The sequence below is a fragment of the Schistocerca piceifrons genome, chromosome 4 (genome assembly GCF_021461385.2).
Source record: "Schistocerca piceifrons isolate TAMUIC-IGC-003096 chromosome 4, iqSchPice1.1, whole genome shotgun sequence".
Classification (NCBI taxonomy): Eukaryota; Metazoa; Arthropoda; class Insecta; order Orthoptera; family Acrididae; genus Schistocerca; species Schistocerca piceifrons.
The window spans coordinates 242,763,013-242,781,869 of record NC_060141.1 but is presented as its reverse complement, the minus strand read 5'-3'; the positions used below and the strand labels follow the sequence as shown (position 1 = coordinate 242,781,869).

Genomic DNA, 18,857 nt, shown 5'->3' with positions numbered 1-18,857 from the left:
TATGCGTCTCAATTTTCTCCTAGCCGTACACTAGCCCGGTTGAAACTGTCTATGCAGAAGCTGCCGAACTACCACTGTCATACCAGAGTGATGTTCCCCTCAGCAGATAAGCTCGCAATTTCTCTGCCATGCTTAGCTGTCCATCCTATGCCTCCCTTTTTGATGACTCCTTGACCACCTGTGTGGGGAGCATTGCTCTTCTGTTACCTCTGGAGTTCGCTTTCGGCTCCTACTCTGTCAACTTAACTTCACGTGTCCAGACACTTTCCTGATGGATGTGAACCCGTCATCACTTTGGCTTCATGCAGCGGCCCATGTTCGTTTTGGAATTCATTCGCTTCTTAAGAAACTATTCCAGATTTGATCTATCGCAGTAAGTTTCTCGAACTTTGCACACAGCACCTTCGTGTACACTGATAGCCATAAGATCAACTGTGGTGCCAGGTGTGCCTTCATCATTGGCACTGACCATTTTCGGTGTCGACTTCCAGAACATTGCTCAATATTTACAGCAGAACTCTTCGTTCTGTATCGGGTCACCCAATGCACCTGTCAATACAGGCTTTCTAATTGTGTCATATGATCTGATTCTGTTGATGCCCTCCAGAGCTTCTGTGTGCTGTACACAGTTCATCCCTTAGTACAATAATTCCAAGAAAGCTTCTACTTGCTCGCTGTTGAGGGAGCCATGTGATGTCCATGTGGGTTCCTGGTCACGTCAGTCTGACGGGAAGTGAGGCCGCCAAGGGTGCAGTCCTTCTACTCAGTCCATTAGCTCTTCTATCCGTTTGGATGATCTTCGTGGTGCTGTTTGTCAGCAGGTCGTGTCACTTCAGCATCACCACTGGTCTTGTCATCATAGAAAAAAGCTCTGAAGGGTTAAACTTCTCCCAGTTACTTGGCCTACCTCATCTCGGCCCCCTAGCCATGAGAAGATCATTTTAGCTAGGCTGCGTATTGGGCATTGTCATTTTAGTCATCACCATTTGTTAAGTGGTGATCCCCCATCACTTTGTGCTCATTGTTGTCAGCCTCTAGTGGTTTGCTATCTCCTGACTGAATGCCCTTTTTTTAACCACTTACACTCTAATGTATGTTTGCCATCTCAGTTATCAGCTGTTTTAGCGAACGATGCGTAGGCTGTTTACTTTTTATACATCGTAGCAGTGTGGCGATAGACATTTAATGTTTGGTTCAGGATCTGCACTGTCTCTATCACCTATTTTCTGGACAATTCCCCCTGCGGAAGTCGTTGTTCCTAGCTCACTTTCCTTCCATAGTTGGCTTAATGTATAGTCGATTTTAAGTTGTTTTACTTCTTGATAATCTTAGGTTATGATGTGGTCACTTATGACTGTTGTTTTGCACCCTAAATCAACATAATAAAACCAATGTTCTGAGAATGATTTGAACAGATCCAGGAATTTTGTAACTAATGACTAACCAAAAGAATTAAATTTGTGTATACATTACATACAACAATTCAGACCCACAAATCACTCACAATGATGTTTTTGATGGTTCACTGCTATCTCACAACTATCATCGTTGTGATGAACGTATCCTACACCAGATCATGTTTGTTCATGCATGTGGGTAACATTTGAGTTAGCTCATTCTGTTCCATCGTCTTTACAATGCTCTAGGTGGTTTTACTTGACTGGACAAATGGGGAAAAAACATACATTTTAAAGAAAAAAGTTGAAACTGAAATAAAAATAGCTGTGGATGGTGGAAAAATTCTGAATACATATTTGAAAACATGATAAAAAATTGCATTACATACAACTATTGGTACAACCAAGGCAAAAATCATGTTGACCAGTGTAATTGTTCTTTGTTTTTTGTTTATTGAAATAAATTCAATTTTTCCTGTTACTCGTTACATCCTCTCCATTTCAGCATTTGTCAGAGATTTCTTAATATATCATACAGTTTACTAGTAACACAGTTGACCAGTTCTTAGGAATGCCTCCAGTACATGTAGCAGTTCCATTCTATAAGATTCTATTGCCTCTTTTACTATTTCTGTTTGTAGATGGGTGTAGTGTTGTCTGCATCTACATCTATGTTCTACAAGCCACATTATGGCGTGTTACTGTGGTACCACTGTCACTTCCCGCTTTTCCTGTTCCTGTCGCGAATAGTGTGTGGGAAGAACAATTGATGGGAAGCCTCTATGTGAGCCTGAATATCTCTCTAATTTTACCTTCATGGTGAGATATAAGTGGAATGAAGCAGTATATTGATTGACTTTCCTAGGGATGTACAATCTCTTAACTTTAACAATAAATGACACAGTAGTTCAGAATGCCTCTCTTGCAGCAACTGCTACTAGAGTTGGCTAAGCATCTAAATGAATATGTAATACAACACGCTGCTCTTCTTCCTATCTTCTCTATTTCCTCTATCAATCCTATCTTATACAGATCCCAGACTAATGAATGGTATGAGGAATTATAAGCAGCAGCTTCCAATGAATCTGCCTTACATGTTTATGTGGTGATCCCACCTTAAACTGCTATGTACACAGATTCCCACGTTTTACGGTTGTGACTGCTCCCATTGGTAGTTTCCAATCCTGTAATCATATATTAATGGTCCTCTCTGCTTAGTTCGCACAATTCACTGCCTTTGTTTATGTTGAGAATCAATTCCCAATCCCTGCACCTAGTGTGGATCATTTACAGGGCTTCCTGCATTTCGCTAAAATTTTGTAGCATTGCAACTTACATGTATACAACAGCATTGGGGTATATCCAAAGTTACTTTCATGTCTTACATATTTCTCTGTGTTAAGAATGACATGCTGTGTTCTGTTTGCTAGAAACTCTGCAGTCCAGTCACCAGTCACGAAGCTGGTCTGATACTCCATACAGTTGTATTTTATTAATTAGGCAGCAGTGTGGAACTGTATCAAACAGCTTCTGGAAGTCAAAGAACAGGCATTAACCTTTTCACCAGTATCTACTGCTTTCTGAGTCCTGTGGATGAACAGAGCGAGTTATGTTTCACATTATCATTTTTGCAGGACCCATGTTGATTATACAGAGGAGATTTTCGGTCTCCAGAAATGTCGTAATATGGAGTCATAAAATATTTTCCAAAATTTTACAACAGACGGACATAAGGGATACAGTCCTATTATTTTGTGCATCTGTTTGAAGACCCTTCCCACAGGAATGACTTTTTTTCTCTCCCCAATCATATGGAACACATTGCTCCTCCCCAGTGACCTATGGAATGTTGCTGCTGGAAGAGGAGCAAGTTATTTTTTGTACTCTATGTAGAACTGTATTCTTATTCCATCAGGTCCAGTTGATCTGTTGATCAATTTCAGTTGCTCTTCTAACCCTTGGTCACTTATTTTGATAAGTCATTTTGACCCTCATGCCCAGTTGTTTATTTGTTCATTACTTTGTAAAATGATTGCTCTCTGGCCAAATGATTAGCATCATTACCTTAGGTGCAGCAGGACTTGGGTCCGATTCCCAATAGATTTTTCTGAGGTAGTAAAGTGTTGAAACGGGTCCACTCAGCCTTGTGAGGCCAAATGGGGAGCTGCTTGAATAAAGTAGTAGTGGCATCATCAGGATTCGAATATAATAAATTCCCTAGAGATCAAAAAGTCCAGTTGCCCTTTTCTCACATGATATACTGCTCACTATGAATGAAGGGCAGCAGACAGATTCCATATTTCTCAATTTCCATAAAGCATTTGTCACAGCACCCCTCTACAGACTGGTAACAGAGGTACAGTCATACTGAATAGTTACCAGATATATGAATAGCTTGAAGACTTCTTAACTGCCAGAACCCAGTGTGTTGTCTTTGACAGTGAGTATTCGTCAGAGACAAGGATTGTCAGAAGTGTCCCAGGGAAATGTGATAGGACTGCTATTTTTTCTATATACATAAATGACCTGGTGGGAAGCAATCTGTGGTAGTTCACTCAAGATGCTATGGTGTGCACGGAGGTGTCGAAGATGAGTGACTGTAGGAGGGTAAAAGATGACTTAGGCAAAAATTCTAGTTGGTATGATGAATGGCAACTAGCTATAAATGTAGGTAGATATAAGTTCGTGTGGATGAGTAGGTAAAACAAATCTATAATATCTGGATGCAGCATTAGTAATGTCCTGCTTGATACAGTCACATCATTTAAATACCTGGTTGTAACATTGCAATGGAACGAGCATGTGAGGATTGTGGTTGGGAAAGCAAATGGTCAGCTTTGGTTTATTGAGACAATTTTAGGAAAATGCGTTTCATCTGTAAAGGAGACCACATATAGGATGCTAGTGTGATATATTCTTGAGTATTTCTTGAGTGTTTGGGATTCTTACCAGGTCGGATTAAAAGAAAACATCCAAGCAATTCAGAAGCAGGCTAACAACAAGCAAGTGTTACAGAGATGCTTCGGGAATTCAAATAGGAATCCCTGGAGGAAAGGTGATGTTCTTTTTGAGGAACACTATTGAAACAATAAAGACAACCGACATTTGACACTGACTACCGAACGATGCTACTGTTGCCAACATACATTTCTCATAAGGACCATGACAATAAGATATGAACAATCAGAGCTTATATGTAGCCATACAGACCATCATTTTTCCCTCGCCGAATCTGCGAGTGGAACAGGAAAGGAAATGACTTGTAATGGTACAGGGTACCCTCTAACACACACTGTACAACAGCGTGTATGTAGATGTGGATTCATGTACTGGTAATAACAGCTGGAAGGACTAGCAAAATTTTGATTCCATTTCCAGGATCATAGATCATTCCTCACACTGCCTTGTAGGCAGCAGACAGCTAGTCAGAACAGACTTTAGGGCCTGATATGAGAGTGGTGGATTTTACATTGTCAGAGACTTCTCCATATAGTCTGTTGACAGTCCCCCCCCCCCCCCCCCCCCCCCCGCCGCCCCCCCCCCCTCCTCCTCCTCCTCCTCCTCCTCCTCCTCCTATGCCCCTAAGAGTCATGTCTAATATATTTAACATCCTTTATTTATTTAGAATTCCCTCTTTAATTCTTTTTTGATCCCATGCTTTTGCACTTTTTCCTTCAATAGAAGATTTTTTTTCCAAGATTAGTTCTTGCTCCTTGAACTTTTTTCTTAATGTTTAATGTTGTAAAATAACCTTTATATTGTTCAGAACTTTACTGCCGTTCAGCCAGTTTATTTTATTTTATTTTTTTTAATTTTTACCTCATCTCATTTTCCTCATACTACTAGTATTAGTGAGTGAATTCACTATATTTATGTTATGTCGTGCTTCTGGGTGTTCTGCCAAGATGCTGTTCCCATTTTATGCACAGTATTTTGATGACCAACTCAGCCATCTTTTTCAAGTGCTAACTCAACAGAGCAACTGGAAGCACACCAAAAAAATAATCATGCCAAGAAACTTGAGAGAGCATCTGATGCTATGATGCTGATATATATATATATATATATATATATATATATATATATATATATATATAAAATAGAGGGAAACATTCCACGTCGGAAAAATTATATATAAAAACAAAGATGAGGTGACTTACCGAACGAAAGCGCTGGCAGGTCGATAGACACACAAACATACACACAAAATTCAAGCTTTCGCAACAAACTGTTGCCTCATCAGGAAAGAGGGAAGGAGAGGGAAAGACGGAAGGAAGTGGGTTTTAAGGGTGAGGGTAAGGAGTCATTCCAATCCCGGGAGCGGAAAGACTTACCTTAGGGGGAAAAAAGGACAGGTATACACTCGCGCGCGCACACACACACATCCATCCACACATACAGACACAAGCAGACATATTTAAAGACAAAGAGTATGGGTAGAGATGTCAGTCGAGGCAGAAGTGTAGAGGCAAAGAAGTTGTTGAAAGACAGGTGAGGTATGAGTGGCGGCAACTTGAAATTAGCGGAGATTGAGGCCTGGAGGATAACGAGAAGAGAGGATATACTGAAGGGCAAGTTCCCATCTCCGGAGTTCGGATAGGTTGGTGTTGGTGGGAAGTATCCAGATAACCCGGACGGTGTAACACTGTGCCAAGATGTGCTGGCTGTGCACCAAGGCATGTTTAGCCACAGGGTGATCCTCATTACCAACAAACACTGTCTGCCTGTGTCCATTCATGCGAATGGACAGTTTGTTGCTGGTCATTCCCACATAGAATGCATCACAGTGTAGGCAGGTCAGTTGGTAATCTGTTACCCCCGGAAACCATCCTTGTAACCATTGATGCCACGTCCTTATACACAAATATTCCGCACGTCCAGGGCCTCGCTGCGATGGAGAATTTCCTTTCACGCCGATCACCTGCCACCCTACCTAAAACCTCTTTCCTCATTACCTTAGCCAGCTTCATCCTGACCCACAACTTCTTCACTTTTGAAGGCCAGACATACCAACAATTAAAGGGAACAGCCATGGGTACCAGGATGGCCCCCTTGTACGCCAACCTCAACTCCTTTGGTTCCATCAGATTCACCTGGTCCTACTCCAGATCCCATGTCACTTTCCTTGACGTTGACCTCCACCTGTCCAATGGCCAACTTCACACGTCCGTCCGCATCAAACCCACCAACAAGCAACAGTACCTCCATTATGACAGCTGCCACCCATTCCACATCAAACGGTCCCTTCCCTACAGCCTAGGTCTTCATGGCAAACGAATCTGCTCCAGTCCGGAATCCCTGAATCATTACACCAACAACCTGACAACAGCTTTCGCATCCCGCAACTACCCTCCCGACCTGGTACAGAAGCAAATAACCAGAGCCACTTCCTCATCCCCTCAAACCCAGAATCCCCCACAGAAGAACCACAAAAGTGCCCCACTTGTGACAGGATACTTTCTGGGACTGGACCAGACTCTGAATGTGGCTCTCCAGCAGGGATATGACTTCCTCAAATCCTGCCCTGAAATGAGATCCATCCTTCATGAAATCCTCCCCACTCTGCCAAGAGTGTCTTTCCGCCGTCCACCTAACCTTCGTAACCTGTTAGTTCATCCCTATGAAATCCCCAAACCACCTTCCCTACCCTCTGGCTCCTATCCTTGTAACCGCCCCCGATGCAAAACCTGTCCCATGCACCCTCCCACCACCACCTACTCCAGTCCTGTAACCCGGAAGGTGTACACGATCAGAGGCAGAGCCACGTGTGAAAGCACCCACGTGATTTACCAACTGACCTGCCTACACTGTGATGCATTCTATGTGGGAATGACCAGCAACAAACTGTCCATTCGCATGAATGGACACAGGCAGACAGTGTTTGTTGGTAATGAGGATCACCCTGTGGCTAAACATGCCTTGGTGCACAGCCAGCACATCTTGGCACAGTGTTACACCATCCGGGTTATCTGGATACTTCCCACCAACACCAACCTATCCGAACTCCGGAGATGGGAACTTGCCCTTCAGTATACCCTCTCTTCTCGTCATCCGCCAGGCCTCAATCTCTGCTAATTTCAAGTTGCCGCCACTCATACCTCACCTGTCTTTCAACAACTTCTTTGCCTCTACACTTCTGCCTCGACTGACATCTCTGCCCAAACTCTTTGTCTTTAAATATGTCTGCTTGTGTCTGTATGTGTGGATGGATATGTGCGTGTGTGCGAGTGTATACCTGTCCTTTTTTCCCCCTAAGGTAAGTCTTTCCGCTCCCGGGATTGGAATGACTCCTTACCCTCTCCCATAAAACCCACTTCCTTTCGTCTTCCCCTCTCCTTCCCTCTTTCCTGATGAGGCAACAGTTTGTTGCGAAAGCTTGAATTTTGTGTGTATGTTTGTGTTTGTTTGTGTGTCTGTCGACCTGCCAACACTTTCATTTGGTAAGTCACATCATCTTTGTTTTTAGATATATTTTTCCTACGTGGAATGTTTCCCTCCATTATAATTATATATATATAGCTTCATTCTTGGCATTATTTAATTTATATTGGTGGATTGTGACTTCTGTTTGGGGATATTTTGTATAAAAGACTTGTTTTCCTCAGTTTTTATTGGTCTGGGAGGAAATAAAAATTTAGAATTTGCTAATTAATTGGTCAGTATATGCTACCCCTCATAATAATTCTCTTATTTTTGTCTTTGTCAGGTGTTTAATTATATTATAACCTTTTACTTTATTTTCTGAATGTGTTTGTCTGGATTGTAACCATGTAAGGGAAGTGAAAAATGGATGTTAAACAGTTTAGACAAAAAGAGAATAGGAACTTCCAAAATGTGGTGCTATGGAAGAAGGTTGAAGATCAGATGAGTAGATCAGGTAACTAATGAGAAAGTACTGAATAGAATTGGGGAGACAAACTTGTGGCACAACTTGAGCAAAAGAAGGGATTGGTTGATAGGATACATCCTGAGACATCAAGGGATCATTGACTTCCTATTGGAGGAAAGAGCAGGAGGTAAAAATCATAGAGACCAAGAGATGACTCTACTAAGCAGATTCAGAAGTATTCAGGATTCAACATTTACTCTGAGATGTAGTAGTTCACACGGAGTAGCATGGAGAGCTGCAGGAAACCAGTCTTTATACTGTAGACCACAAAAACAACAACCACTTTTTATTGATTTTTGATGCAATGTATCTTGCTGCCAAATGTGTTTGTGTTAGTTTATGTCGAAAAAAGTGGTTCAAAACTATTGTATAGATAAAAAATATACACACTAAGCAGGAGCAGGAGAACACAAGTATAAAGGTATTTAAATTTGCAAGCTTTTGGAGCCAGTGGCTCCTCCTCCTGGCTGGACAGTTGAAGGAGAAGGAAGAGGGGTAAAGGAAAAGGACTGGTTTTGATTTAGGAAATAGGGAGAGTTCGGAGAAGTTGCCCAGAATCCTGGCTCACAGGAGATTCACCGGACAAGATGAGAAAGAAAGCCAGATTGCTGGGGACTGCTGTGGACGAGATTTGAAACCTGAGAGCTTAAAGGTAGAAGATAGAGTAATACAAAAGAAAGAGATTACTGCCAAAACACTGTGCACGAGTTAATAAGAGTGGAAATATAAGTGCACAGTATGTGGTGGAGGGGGGGAGGGGGGTCAGAAAATGGAAGATATAGGAAACTAAGAGGGAATAAAGAAAGGAATAGTTTCTGTGTAGAAATGCTAAGGCTGGAGAAATTGAAGTAAATTAAATCAAAATGGATGACGAGAAACAAGGACATGTTGTAACGCCAGTTCCCACCTGCAGAATTATGAGAAACTGGTGTCTGGGGAACAATCCAGATGGCACGTTTGTTGAAACACGCACTAAGGTCACGACTGACATGTTGTATTGCATGCATAGGATACTGTGTTTTGCCAGTATACACCTTCTGCCTATACCCATTTATCCTAACTGATAACTGGGTGGTAGTCATGCTGATGGAAAAGGCTGAACAGTGTTTACGAAACAGCTGGTATATGATGTGTTGTTTTACAGGTGGCTCTCTCTTTGATAGTATGTGTTTTTCCAGTTACAGGGTTGGTGTACGAGGGTGCATAGGACAAGTCTTACAGCAGGGACAGGCACAGAGCTAGGAAACTTACATTAGGGAAAAGGGTACAGAAGGAGCATAGGGTCTGTCAATGATATTTCGGAGACTGGGAGAGTGATGAAAAGCTGTTCTAGGTGTGGTTGGCAAAATATCAGACAGAATGGGTCTCATTTCAGGACATGATTTTCGGAAGTCGCAGCCTTGATGAAGTAGCTAATGTATTGAAGACCAGGATAATACTGAGTGACAAGAAGTGTACTCATATGTTGTTTTTTTTTTGGCAGGTTCAGCTGTATCAGGATTGGATGTGATGGTCTGGGAAATCTGCTTTTGAACTAGGCTAGTCGGATAATAGTGTCCAGTGAAGGCTGAGGTGAGAATGTTTGTGTATTGCTTTTGAGAGACTGCATCTGAACAAATACATTTGCCTTGAATGCCAAGGCTGTATGGGAGGGAATGTTTACATGGAAAGGAGGCAGCTGTCAAGATGTAAGTACTGTTGTTTGTTGTGAACAGAAGTGTGTAGCTGACCTTCAGGGATAATGAGATCAATGTTAAGGAAAGTTGCATGGGATTCAGAATAGGATCATGTGAAATTTAATTGGGAGACTGTATTTAGAGACTCCAAGAATTTTAACAGGTCAGCCTTACCATGACTTGATGTGGCAAAGATGTCATCAGTATATCTAAACCGACTCAAGAGCGGAAGGCTTATGGATCCCAGGAAAGCCCTCTCCAAGTGACGCATGAATAGATTGGTGTAGGAAGGAGTCATCCTGGTTACCATGGCCGTGCCTCTGATCTGTTTGTATGTTTACCCTGCAGAGGTAAAGTAGTTTTTGTAAGTATAAAGTTGATTAAGGTGAGCAGGAAGGATGTCATAGGTTTGGTATCAGGTGTGTGCTGGCTGAGGAAACATTCAGTAGCAGACGGACGATGTACATGTGGGATGCTGGTATAGAGGGAGGTGGCATCAGTTGTGACAAGCAAGATGTGTGGAGGGAGTGGGAGGGGCACAGATCTCAGACAATCTGGGAAATGGTTGGTGTCTAAAATAGGAGGTAAGTCTTTGTACTGTAAGTTGCAGCTGTTGATCAAATAAGGCAGATATACATTCGATGGGTGTTTTGAAGCTAGCATTTATAGGACGGCCAGGGTGATTAGGTTTGTGGATGTTAGGAAAAAGTAAAAGGTAGGAGTGCTTGGTTTAGGTGGGGCAAGAAGTTGTATGGATTGTTGTGTTAGTCCTTATGAAGGGCTTGAGATTTTAATGAGGGGTCCTTAACACTCCAACCCCTGGTTTGGTTTAGGTACATTGGTGACATCTTTGCCATATGGACTCATGGTGAGGCTGACCCATTAAAATTCTTGGAGTCTCTAAATACATTCTCCCAATTAGATTTCATGTGGTCCTATTCCGAATTTCATACCACTTTTCTTCATGTTGGCGTCATCCTCACCAGAGGTCAGCTGCACATTTCTGTTCACATTAAATCTAGTAACAAACAACATTACTTACATTTTGACAGTTCCCATCTTTTCCAAATGTCAAACATTGCCTCATGTACAGCTGTAGCATTTGAGCCAGATGTATTTGTTGAGTACAGATACCTTACAGCAATACACTTAACACTCTCACCTCAGGTTTCATTGGACGTTATTAGACTGCTGGCCTAGTTCAAAAGCAGGTCTCTCAAACCGCTATATCCAATCATGGTACAATCACTTGAAAAACAACTTATAAGTTCAAATTTTGTGTCTCTCTATTATCCTGGTCTTGAATGTATTAATCAGCTACTTCAACAAGGTTATGACTTATACATCATACACTGAAAAGAAATCCATTCTGCTGATATTTTGCCCACCATACCTAGAATAGCTTTTCATCGCCCTCCCAGTCTCCACAATATCCTTGTCAGACCCTAAGCTCCAGTACCCACTTCCCAACCATATGGTTCCTACCCCTGTGCTCATCCCCTCTGTAAGACTTGCCCTATGCACCCTCCACCTATACCAGCCCTGTAATTGGGAAAACATATGCTGTCAAAGGGTCTGTTACATAAACACTATTCGGCCTTTTACATCGGCATTTCGTTAACCTCATCAGTCCTTTTCTTTACCCCTCTTCCTTCTCCAACCCTTCTGCCAGGAGGAGGAGCAAATGGCTTCGAAAGCTTGCAAATTTAAATATCGCTATGTTTGTGTTCTTGTACTACTGCTTGATGAGTAGATTTTTTTAACCATCCAATTGATTATACTTTCAAAAACTAATTATTTTCATTGATCTGTTAAGAATTACTGATACTTTTTATTTCCATAAATATTAATTATGGAATTAAAATCAGATGTATTAAGTACTCCCACTTGTATTAGTAAAATGTCAAAATTTTGTCTCAAACAGAGAAATACTCTAGAAATCTGCCATTTCTTTACAGCTTGATGAAGTTACCAACTCCTTAAAGGATATCAGTGATGTTTTACAAATAAGAGATAAGCAGAAGGATATGCAACGGCTTTTACGGAAATGACCTTGATAGTGTGGATGCATGGCGAAGTTTTGCTGGTAAGTTCTGAGAACTGGGCCAGATATGTTAGTAATACAGCACTCTGCTATAAAAAGACTTTAACTAGCATCATAGAAACATCTTATGTATGCTACAAATGAATAACATAAATGCAAACAATTAAGATTCTAAGAAATTAATACTAGCACAAAAATGGCTGTCTTGGGCTACACTGATGCTTTAATTGCATTTAGGCATTAGATCAGATATACAGGGTGGACCAAAACTTGTGCTCTCAGATGCCACAGCATGATTCCCTGCATACCAAGAGTACAAAAGACTCTAACCAAATTTCATCCCATGCAAATTTTTGGTAGAAAATGGACATCAAATAAAAGAAATTTGGCAACACTCAAATCACATGTACGATAAGTACCTTCATTCATTGCTGCATAGCTATACTGCTCAGCTGGTGCAGTCATTAGAGTTTTGTGTTAGAAGACTTGATTTAGAGAGTTCGATTCTGGGACTAGTTGTAATTCTTTTTTGCTTTTCTGATTTTATACTGTTTGATATGGTATCTGGCTTCTTACTCGTTTTACAGCAGTTATAGCTGGTCTCACTTTCCAAAGAGACATTTTGTGTTTAATGATTTACTCTGCTCTCTTCGATGCATTACACCTTTCCTTGCTGTACAGGACACCTAACCAGTCTGGATTATCAGGAGTAATATTTTCTTCTGCCATCTGTCTCTCTTTCTGTGCTCCATTACCAGTTACCAGCCAAACTTAACATGAAGCATCTTCTCTCCCTCTTCCAATCTTGAATTCAACTGTCCCCAGTACTGGCAATGTCCTCTACAGTCCGACCTGGATGAGCACTTATGTAACCTGGCACTGATAATATATCCACATTTTAAGTGTATTTCACTCCTCCAATGCAAACCACCTCTCTTCTTGCTTCCCTTCCCCCATCCTTGACACAGAGCACATCCACTATTGGTGCAGCTTGTACAATGCTTTCCATCCATGGCAACATTGCTTACTTTTCTTCAGTTATACCTAGGGTGACGAGACGTCGAGATTAATCCGGACATGTCCTCCTTTTTAGCTCTTTTTCCGGGGTCCGAGCGGATTTTTACAGTGTCCGGCTTTTTCACAAAGTTGAGCGTAGTACAGTTAAATTTACAATTTGTTCCATTCTATTGCTCTTTTCTTAAATACTTTAACTATTGGCACAGTCTTCGTGATAAACACGCACGAAGGTGGTGTTAGTAGGTGGCACCAGGATCGTCGATGTTATCATTGATCGACCTGTAAGCGAATGCAAATATCGATTATTTAAAATTTTCGTTTCGTATCTTCGCTTTGTATTGGCTTGGCTTCCTGTAGTGCACGTGTGATTTTTGAGTGTAATTTTTAACTGCGTGAGTTATGTAAAATATTTGGCTATGCATAAACGAAAGTGCACATTTTCTGATGTCCTTTCTTGCAAATATCCGGCTTTCAAGAAATGGAGAAATGAATTTGAAACGGAATGTAAGAAATGTGGAGCTGGAACGTACGTCTCAGTTGCCAATAAAGGTAACAAATAACTCGACAGTTTAACTTTCATGGTTTTATTTCATTGTGTCATAATCAATTGTATTCGTAAGGTTAAAGTGCACTTTACATGTCATCAGCTGCTGCTTGAATTGTAGATGTTGGTAGTGGTGCGTCGGATGAAGGGAGGTGAATGGTCTTACGTTTTTCGCTTTGTAAACAATTCAGTGTTGTTGACATAACAAAACAATTGACACCACACTGTCAGCACAATCAATGTTTTTAATTTTTCTATATTGGTCAGTTAACCACCACCTGACCATCAGTAATAATTAACTACTAGTTTTAGCGGTAATTCCCGGCAGTCACGTGACTTGTCCAAAGCTGACGGGTGGTATCCTCATCTACAGTTAACCCATTTGATGTGTCCTCTTTTTCCTTCCTTTGTCCTCCGTTTTAAAGCTGTTTGTCTTCCTTTTTAAACAATTGCATCTGGTCACCCTAGTTATACCCATTACCCCAAAGATAAAAAAAAGAAAGAAAAAAGGTAAATCTACACCTGTACTTTTTTTCACTTTCAGGAAAGGGTTGTAATGAAAAAAAAAATGTGTGTGTGTTGAAGAGAATAGAGTAAATATTTAAAAGCAGAATAGGGTTTACCAGTAACTAATATTTCCAATAGACACTCTAAGGGGTAATCATATGAAAATGAGACACATGGAAAAAAGTATGTATACTGTTCATCAATTCAAAAGTAATCGCCATAATCTTTACTACATTTATCCCACTGTGAGAAAATACTGTCAATGCCCTCATGGAAAAATGTTTGCAGTTGTCTATAGAACCATGAATGTAGACAGAAATGCATCTCTTCATCCAAAAGAAACTGATGGCCAGTATGCCTTTCTTCAGGACTCAAATAATATGGAAATCATATGGTGAGAGATTGGGACTGTATGGGGTATGTGTAAGGGCTTCCCGTCAAAACTTCTGTGTTGTACTCAAAACATATTTGCCAACGTGTAGGTGGACAGTTGCTGTTTATTTTATTTTATTTTTTTTTCTTGTAAGTTGTAATAGAAATATCTTCTCCAAAGAATGTTGGCTGTGTTGTGCTTGGCCATCATCTTGCCAACCCATCACCATAACGCAAGTTATTTAACATATGAACATGAATGGTCATCAAGTGAGAGATTAAGAACTCTGTCTACAATAATAATATTTTAACATCATTTTGCATGAACATGGGTCTATGCATTTCTCTTGAAGAAATGAACTAGTTAGACATGTTGTGAAAAGAAATGACCAGTAATGTTGTAGTTTCCCCCCAGTGGCACCAGTCATAATCACTGCAAAGCTGAAAATCTGATCGAGTGTGGGATGGGATTTGTTCGCTGATGTAAAAGACACCATAGTTTAGAAGAAATTAACCCTCACATTTTATTCCCTTCAAATTTTAGTTATTAACTATGGTTATTTTTACCCTACAAACAATCATTAGTGCAATCAAAGTGGTGAAGCAGTCGATTGTGGCAGAAGTAAACAGCTCACACTTGTCTAGAAGCATCAGTGTACTTGCTGGAGGAAATCACATACGGGTAGTTCAATTAAGTCTTTTCCTCATGGAAAGCACTATGTCCAACAAACAGATTGATGACAATAATACTTCAGTCTTGCTAATTGCAACTCAAAATTATTCAAAATATTGTTCCCTTCGGGTAACAGAAATATTTGGAATTCTTTTACATTACCGTTCTCCAGTTTCACAGTCGTTGGTGCATGTATATTCACTTACAGAATGTTCTTAGTGGTGGCCTAAGTCAACAACAAGAGTAATTCCAACAGAGATGGTTGGTTTGGGATATAAGGGACCAAACTACAAGGTTGTCAGTCCCTTTTTCCTGATGCAAACAAGGCTCAAGGTAAAACAACACCCAAATTCAATTTGTGTAGGTAAAAGGGGGTAAAAGGAATGGAGAACCACACCGAAAGAGAAAACGAAAGAAAGGAACAAAACTGGGGGGAAACGCACACCAAAAGGAAAACTAGAGGAAGGTATTAAAACCATAGAGCAGATGGTCTGGGCTGGCTGCCCACAGGAATGAAAGAGGATGAGCCAGCCACTCTGCAACACATGAAAATATCCAGCCCAAAAAGACAAGGCGAGATGAACACACGTAGGGAAAAGACGAACACCAAGACAAACATGGATGTTTGTCATTTAATTTCAAACCATGGACTGACTGTTTTTTGTGACATTTGACTACTTATAGACAGGCATAAGAACAACTTTTATTTTGAAAACTACATAGTACTTTTAAAAATGACTAGGTTGGAATTTAATGTTTTCAGTTAGCTACAGGAATCAATAGAATTTCGGATTACAGGAAGTGTTGTTGGTTGCAGATTTAGAAAAATATATGAATACTATTTTTCTTCTGCAATATCTACATCTGCATCGATACTCTGCATTTAAGTGCCTGGCAGAGGTTTCATCGAATCCCCCTCACAACACACTATTATTCCAATCTCGTATAGCACACGGAAAAAACGGAACCTACATCTTTCCTTGCAGACTCTGATTTCCCTTATTGTATTATGGTGGTCGTTTCTCCCCATGTAGGTCGGTGTCAACAAAATATTTTCACCTCTGGAGGAGAAAGTTGGTTATAGAAATTTTGTGGGAAGATTCCGCCGCAACAAAAAAAGCCTTCGATTTTAATGATGTCCACCCCAAATCCTGTATCATTTCAGCGATTCTCTCTCCCCTATTTGGCAATGATACAAAACGTGCTGCCCTTATTTGAACTTTTTCGATGTACTTGGTCAGTCCTGTCTGGTAAGGATCCCACACCACACTGCAGTATTCTAAAAGAGGATGGACAAGTATAGTGTCGGCAGTCCATTTAGTAGATGTGTTACATTTTCTAAGGGTTCTGCCAATAAAAAGCAGCCTTTAGTCAGCCTACCCCACAACATTTTCTATGTATTCTTTCCAATTTAAGTTGTACATAACTGTAATTCCTAGGTATTTATTTAAATTTGCAGCCTTTATATTTGACTGATTTATCTTGTAACCAAAGTTGAACAGATTCCTTTTAGCACTCATGAGAATGACCTCACACTTTTCATTATTTAGGGTCAATTTCCAGTTTTTGCACCATACAGATATCTTTTCTAAATCGTTTTGCAATTTGTTTTGATCTTCTGATGAGTTTACTAGTCGATAAACGACAGCATCACCTGCAAACAGATTAGATTAGATTAGATTAGTACTTGTTCCATAGATCATGAATATGACACTTCGTAATGATGTGGAACGTGTCAAGTTAATAAAAGGTGTCTATACAAGATATTACATTACACAAAATATTACATGACACTTAATTTTATTTTTTTATTTTATTTTATTTATTATTTTTTGTGGGGGTTGGGGAAATTACCCACTTACTATATCCAAAAATTCATCTGATGAATAGAAGGAGTTGCCATTAAGAAATTCTTTTAATTTCCTTTTAAATGCTATGTGGCTATCTGTCAGACTTTTGGTGCTATTAGGTAAGTGACCAAAGACTTTCGTGGCAGCATAATTTACCCCCTTCTAAGCCAAGTTAGATTTAACCTTGAGTAGTGAAGATCATCCTTTCTCCTAGTGTTGTAGCCATGTACACTGCTATTACTTTTGAATTCGTTCGGATTGTTAATAACAAATTTCATAAGTGAATATATATATTGTGAGGCTACAGTGAAGATCTCTAGCTCTTTAAATAAGTGTCTGCAGGATGATCTTGGATGAGCTCCAGCAATCATTCTGATTACACATTTTTGTGCAATGAACACTCTTTTACTCAATGATGAGTTACCCCAGAATATGATGCCATACGAAAGAGGAGAGTGAAATTAGGCATGGTAAGCTAATTTACTCAGATGTATATCGCCAAAATTTGCAATGACCCTAATAGCATAAGCAGCTGAACTCAAATGTTTCAGCAGATCCTCAGTGTGTTTTTTCCAGTTCAACCCCTCATCAATGTGTACACCTAGAAATTTTGAATATTCTACCTTAGCTACCGATTTATGATCGAAGTCTATATTTATTAATGGTGTCGTTCCATTTACTGTGTGGAACTGTATATACTGTGTTTTGTCAAAGTTTAATGAGAGCCCATTTACACAGAACCACTTAATGATTTTCTGAAAAAAACATCATTTGCAATTTCACCAGTTAATTCTTGTCTGTTGGGTGTGATAGCTATACTAGTATCATCGGCAAAAAGTACCAGCTTTGCATCTTCGTGAATATAGAATGGCAACCTAAGACAGCTGCTCAGATTGTCTCCCAAATCATCTATGTAGATATGCAACAGCAAAGGACCTGTAACACTACCTTGGGGAACGCCAGAAATCACTTCTGTTTTACTTGATGACTTTCTGTCAGTTACTACGAACTGCGACCTCTCTGTCTGGAAATCATGAATCCAGGCACGTAACCGAGACGATATCCCATAAGCATACAATTTCACTACAAGCGAATTGTGTGGTACATTGTCAAAACCCTTCTGGAAATCCAGAAATACGGAATCAGTTTGAAATCCTTGTCCGTATCACTCAACACTGTGCGAGTAAAGAACTAGTTGTGTTTCACAAAAACGATGTTTTCTAAATCATTGTTGACTGTGGGTCAATAGACAGTTTTCTTAGAGGTAATTCATGTTTGAACACAATGTATGTTACAAAATCTTGCTGCATATCGATGTTAATGATATGGGCCTATAACATGGTGGATTACTCCTACTACCTTTCTTGAATATTGGTGTGACCTGTGCAACTTTCCAGTCTGTGGGCACAGATCTTTCATTGAGCAAACGGTTGTATATGATTGTTAAGTATGGAGCTATTGAATCGGCATACTCTGAAAGGAAACTAACTGGTATACAATGTGGACCGGAAAACTTGCTTTTGTTAAGTGATTTAAGTTGCTTCACTACTCCAAGGATATTTATTTGTACATTAGTCATGTTGGCAGCTTTCTTGATTCGAATTTGGCATATTTACTTTGTCGTCATTAGTGAAGGAATTTTGGGAGGCTGTGTTTTGTAACTCTGCTTTGGCAACACTGTCTTCAATAGTATCTCCACTGCTATTGCAGAGAGGTGTTTATTGTGTCTTGCCACTGGCGTACTTCACATACGGCCAGAATCTCCTTGGATTTTTTGCCAGGTTTCGAGGCAAAGTTTTGCTGTGGAAACTATTATAAGCATCTCGCAAGGCCATGCTAAATTTCGAGCTTCTGTAAAAGATTGCCAATTTTGGAGATTTTTGTGTCT

The 18,857-nt window shown here is 40.2% G+C and overlaps 1 protein-coding gene across 3 annotated transcripts in view; it reads left to right on the top strand.

The window, feature by feature from the left end:
• Nucleotides 1–18,857, top strand: part of LOC124794657 — a 105,528-nt gene that overhangs the window by 70,480 nt on the left and 16,191 nt on the right. The window contains exon 4 of one of the 3 annotated variants that reach the window (XM_047258183.1): nucleotides 11,921–12,048. The exons of the other annotated variants lie outside the window; for them this stretch is intronic. Within the exon in view, the coding sequence (XP_047114139.1) occupies nucleotides 11,921–12,013 (93 nt within the window). The 3' untranslated portion in view covers nucleotides 12,014–12,048. The remainder of the gene's footprint in view (nucleotides 1–11,920; nucleotides 12,049–18,857) is intronic. 3 annotated transcript variants of the gene reach the window in all.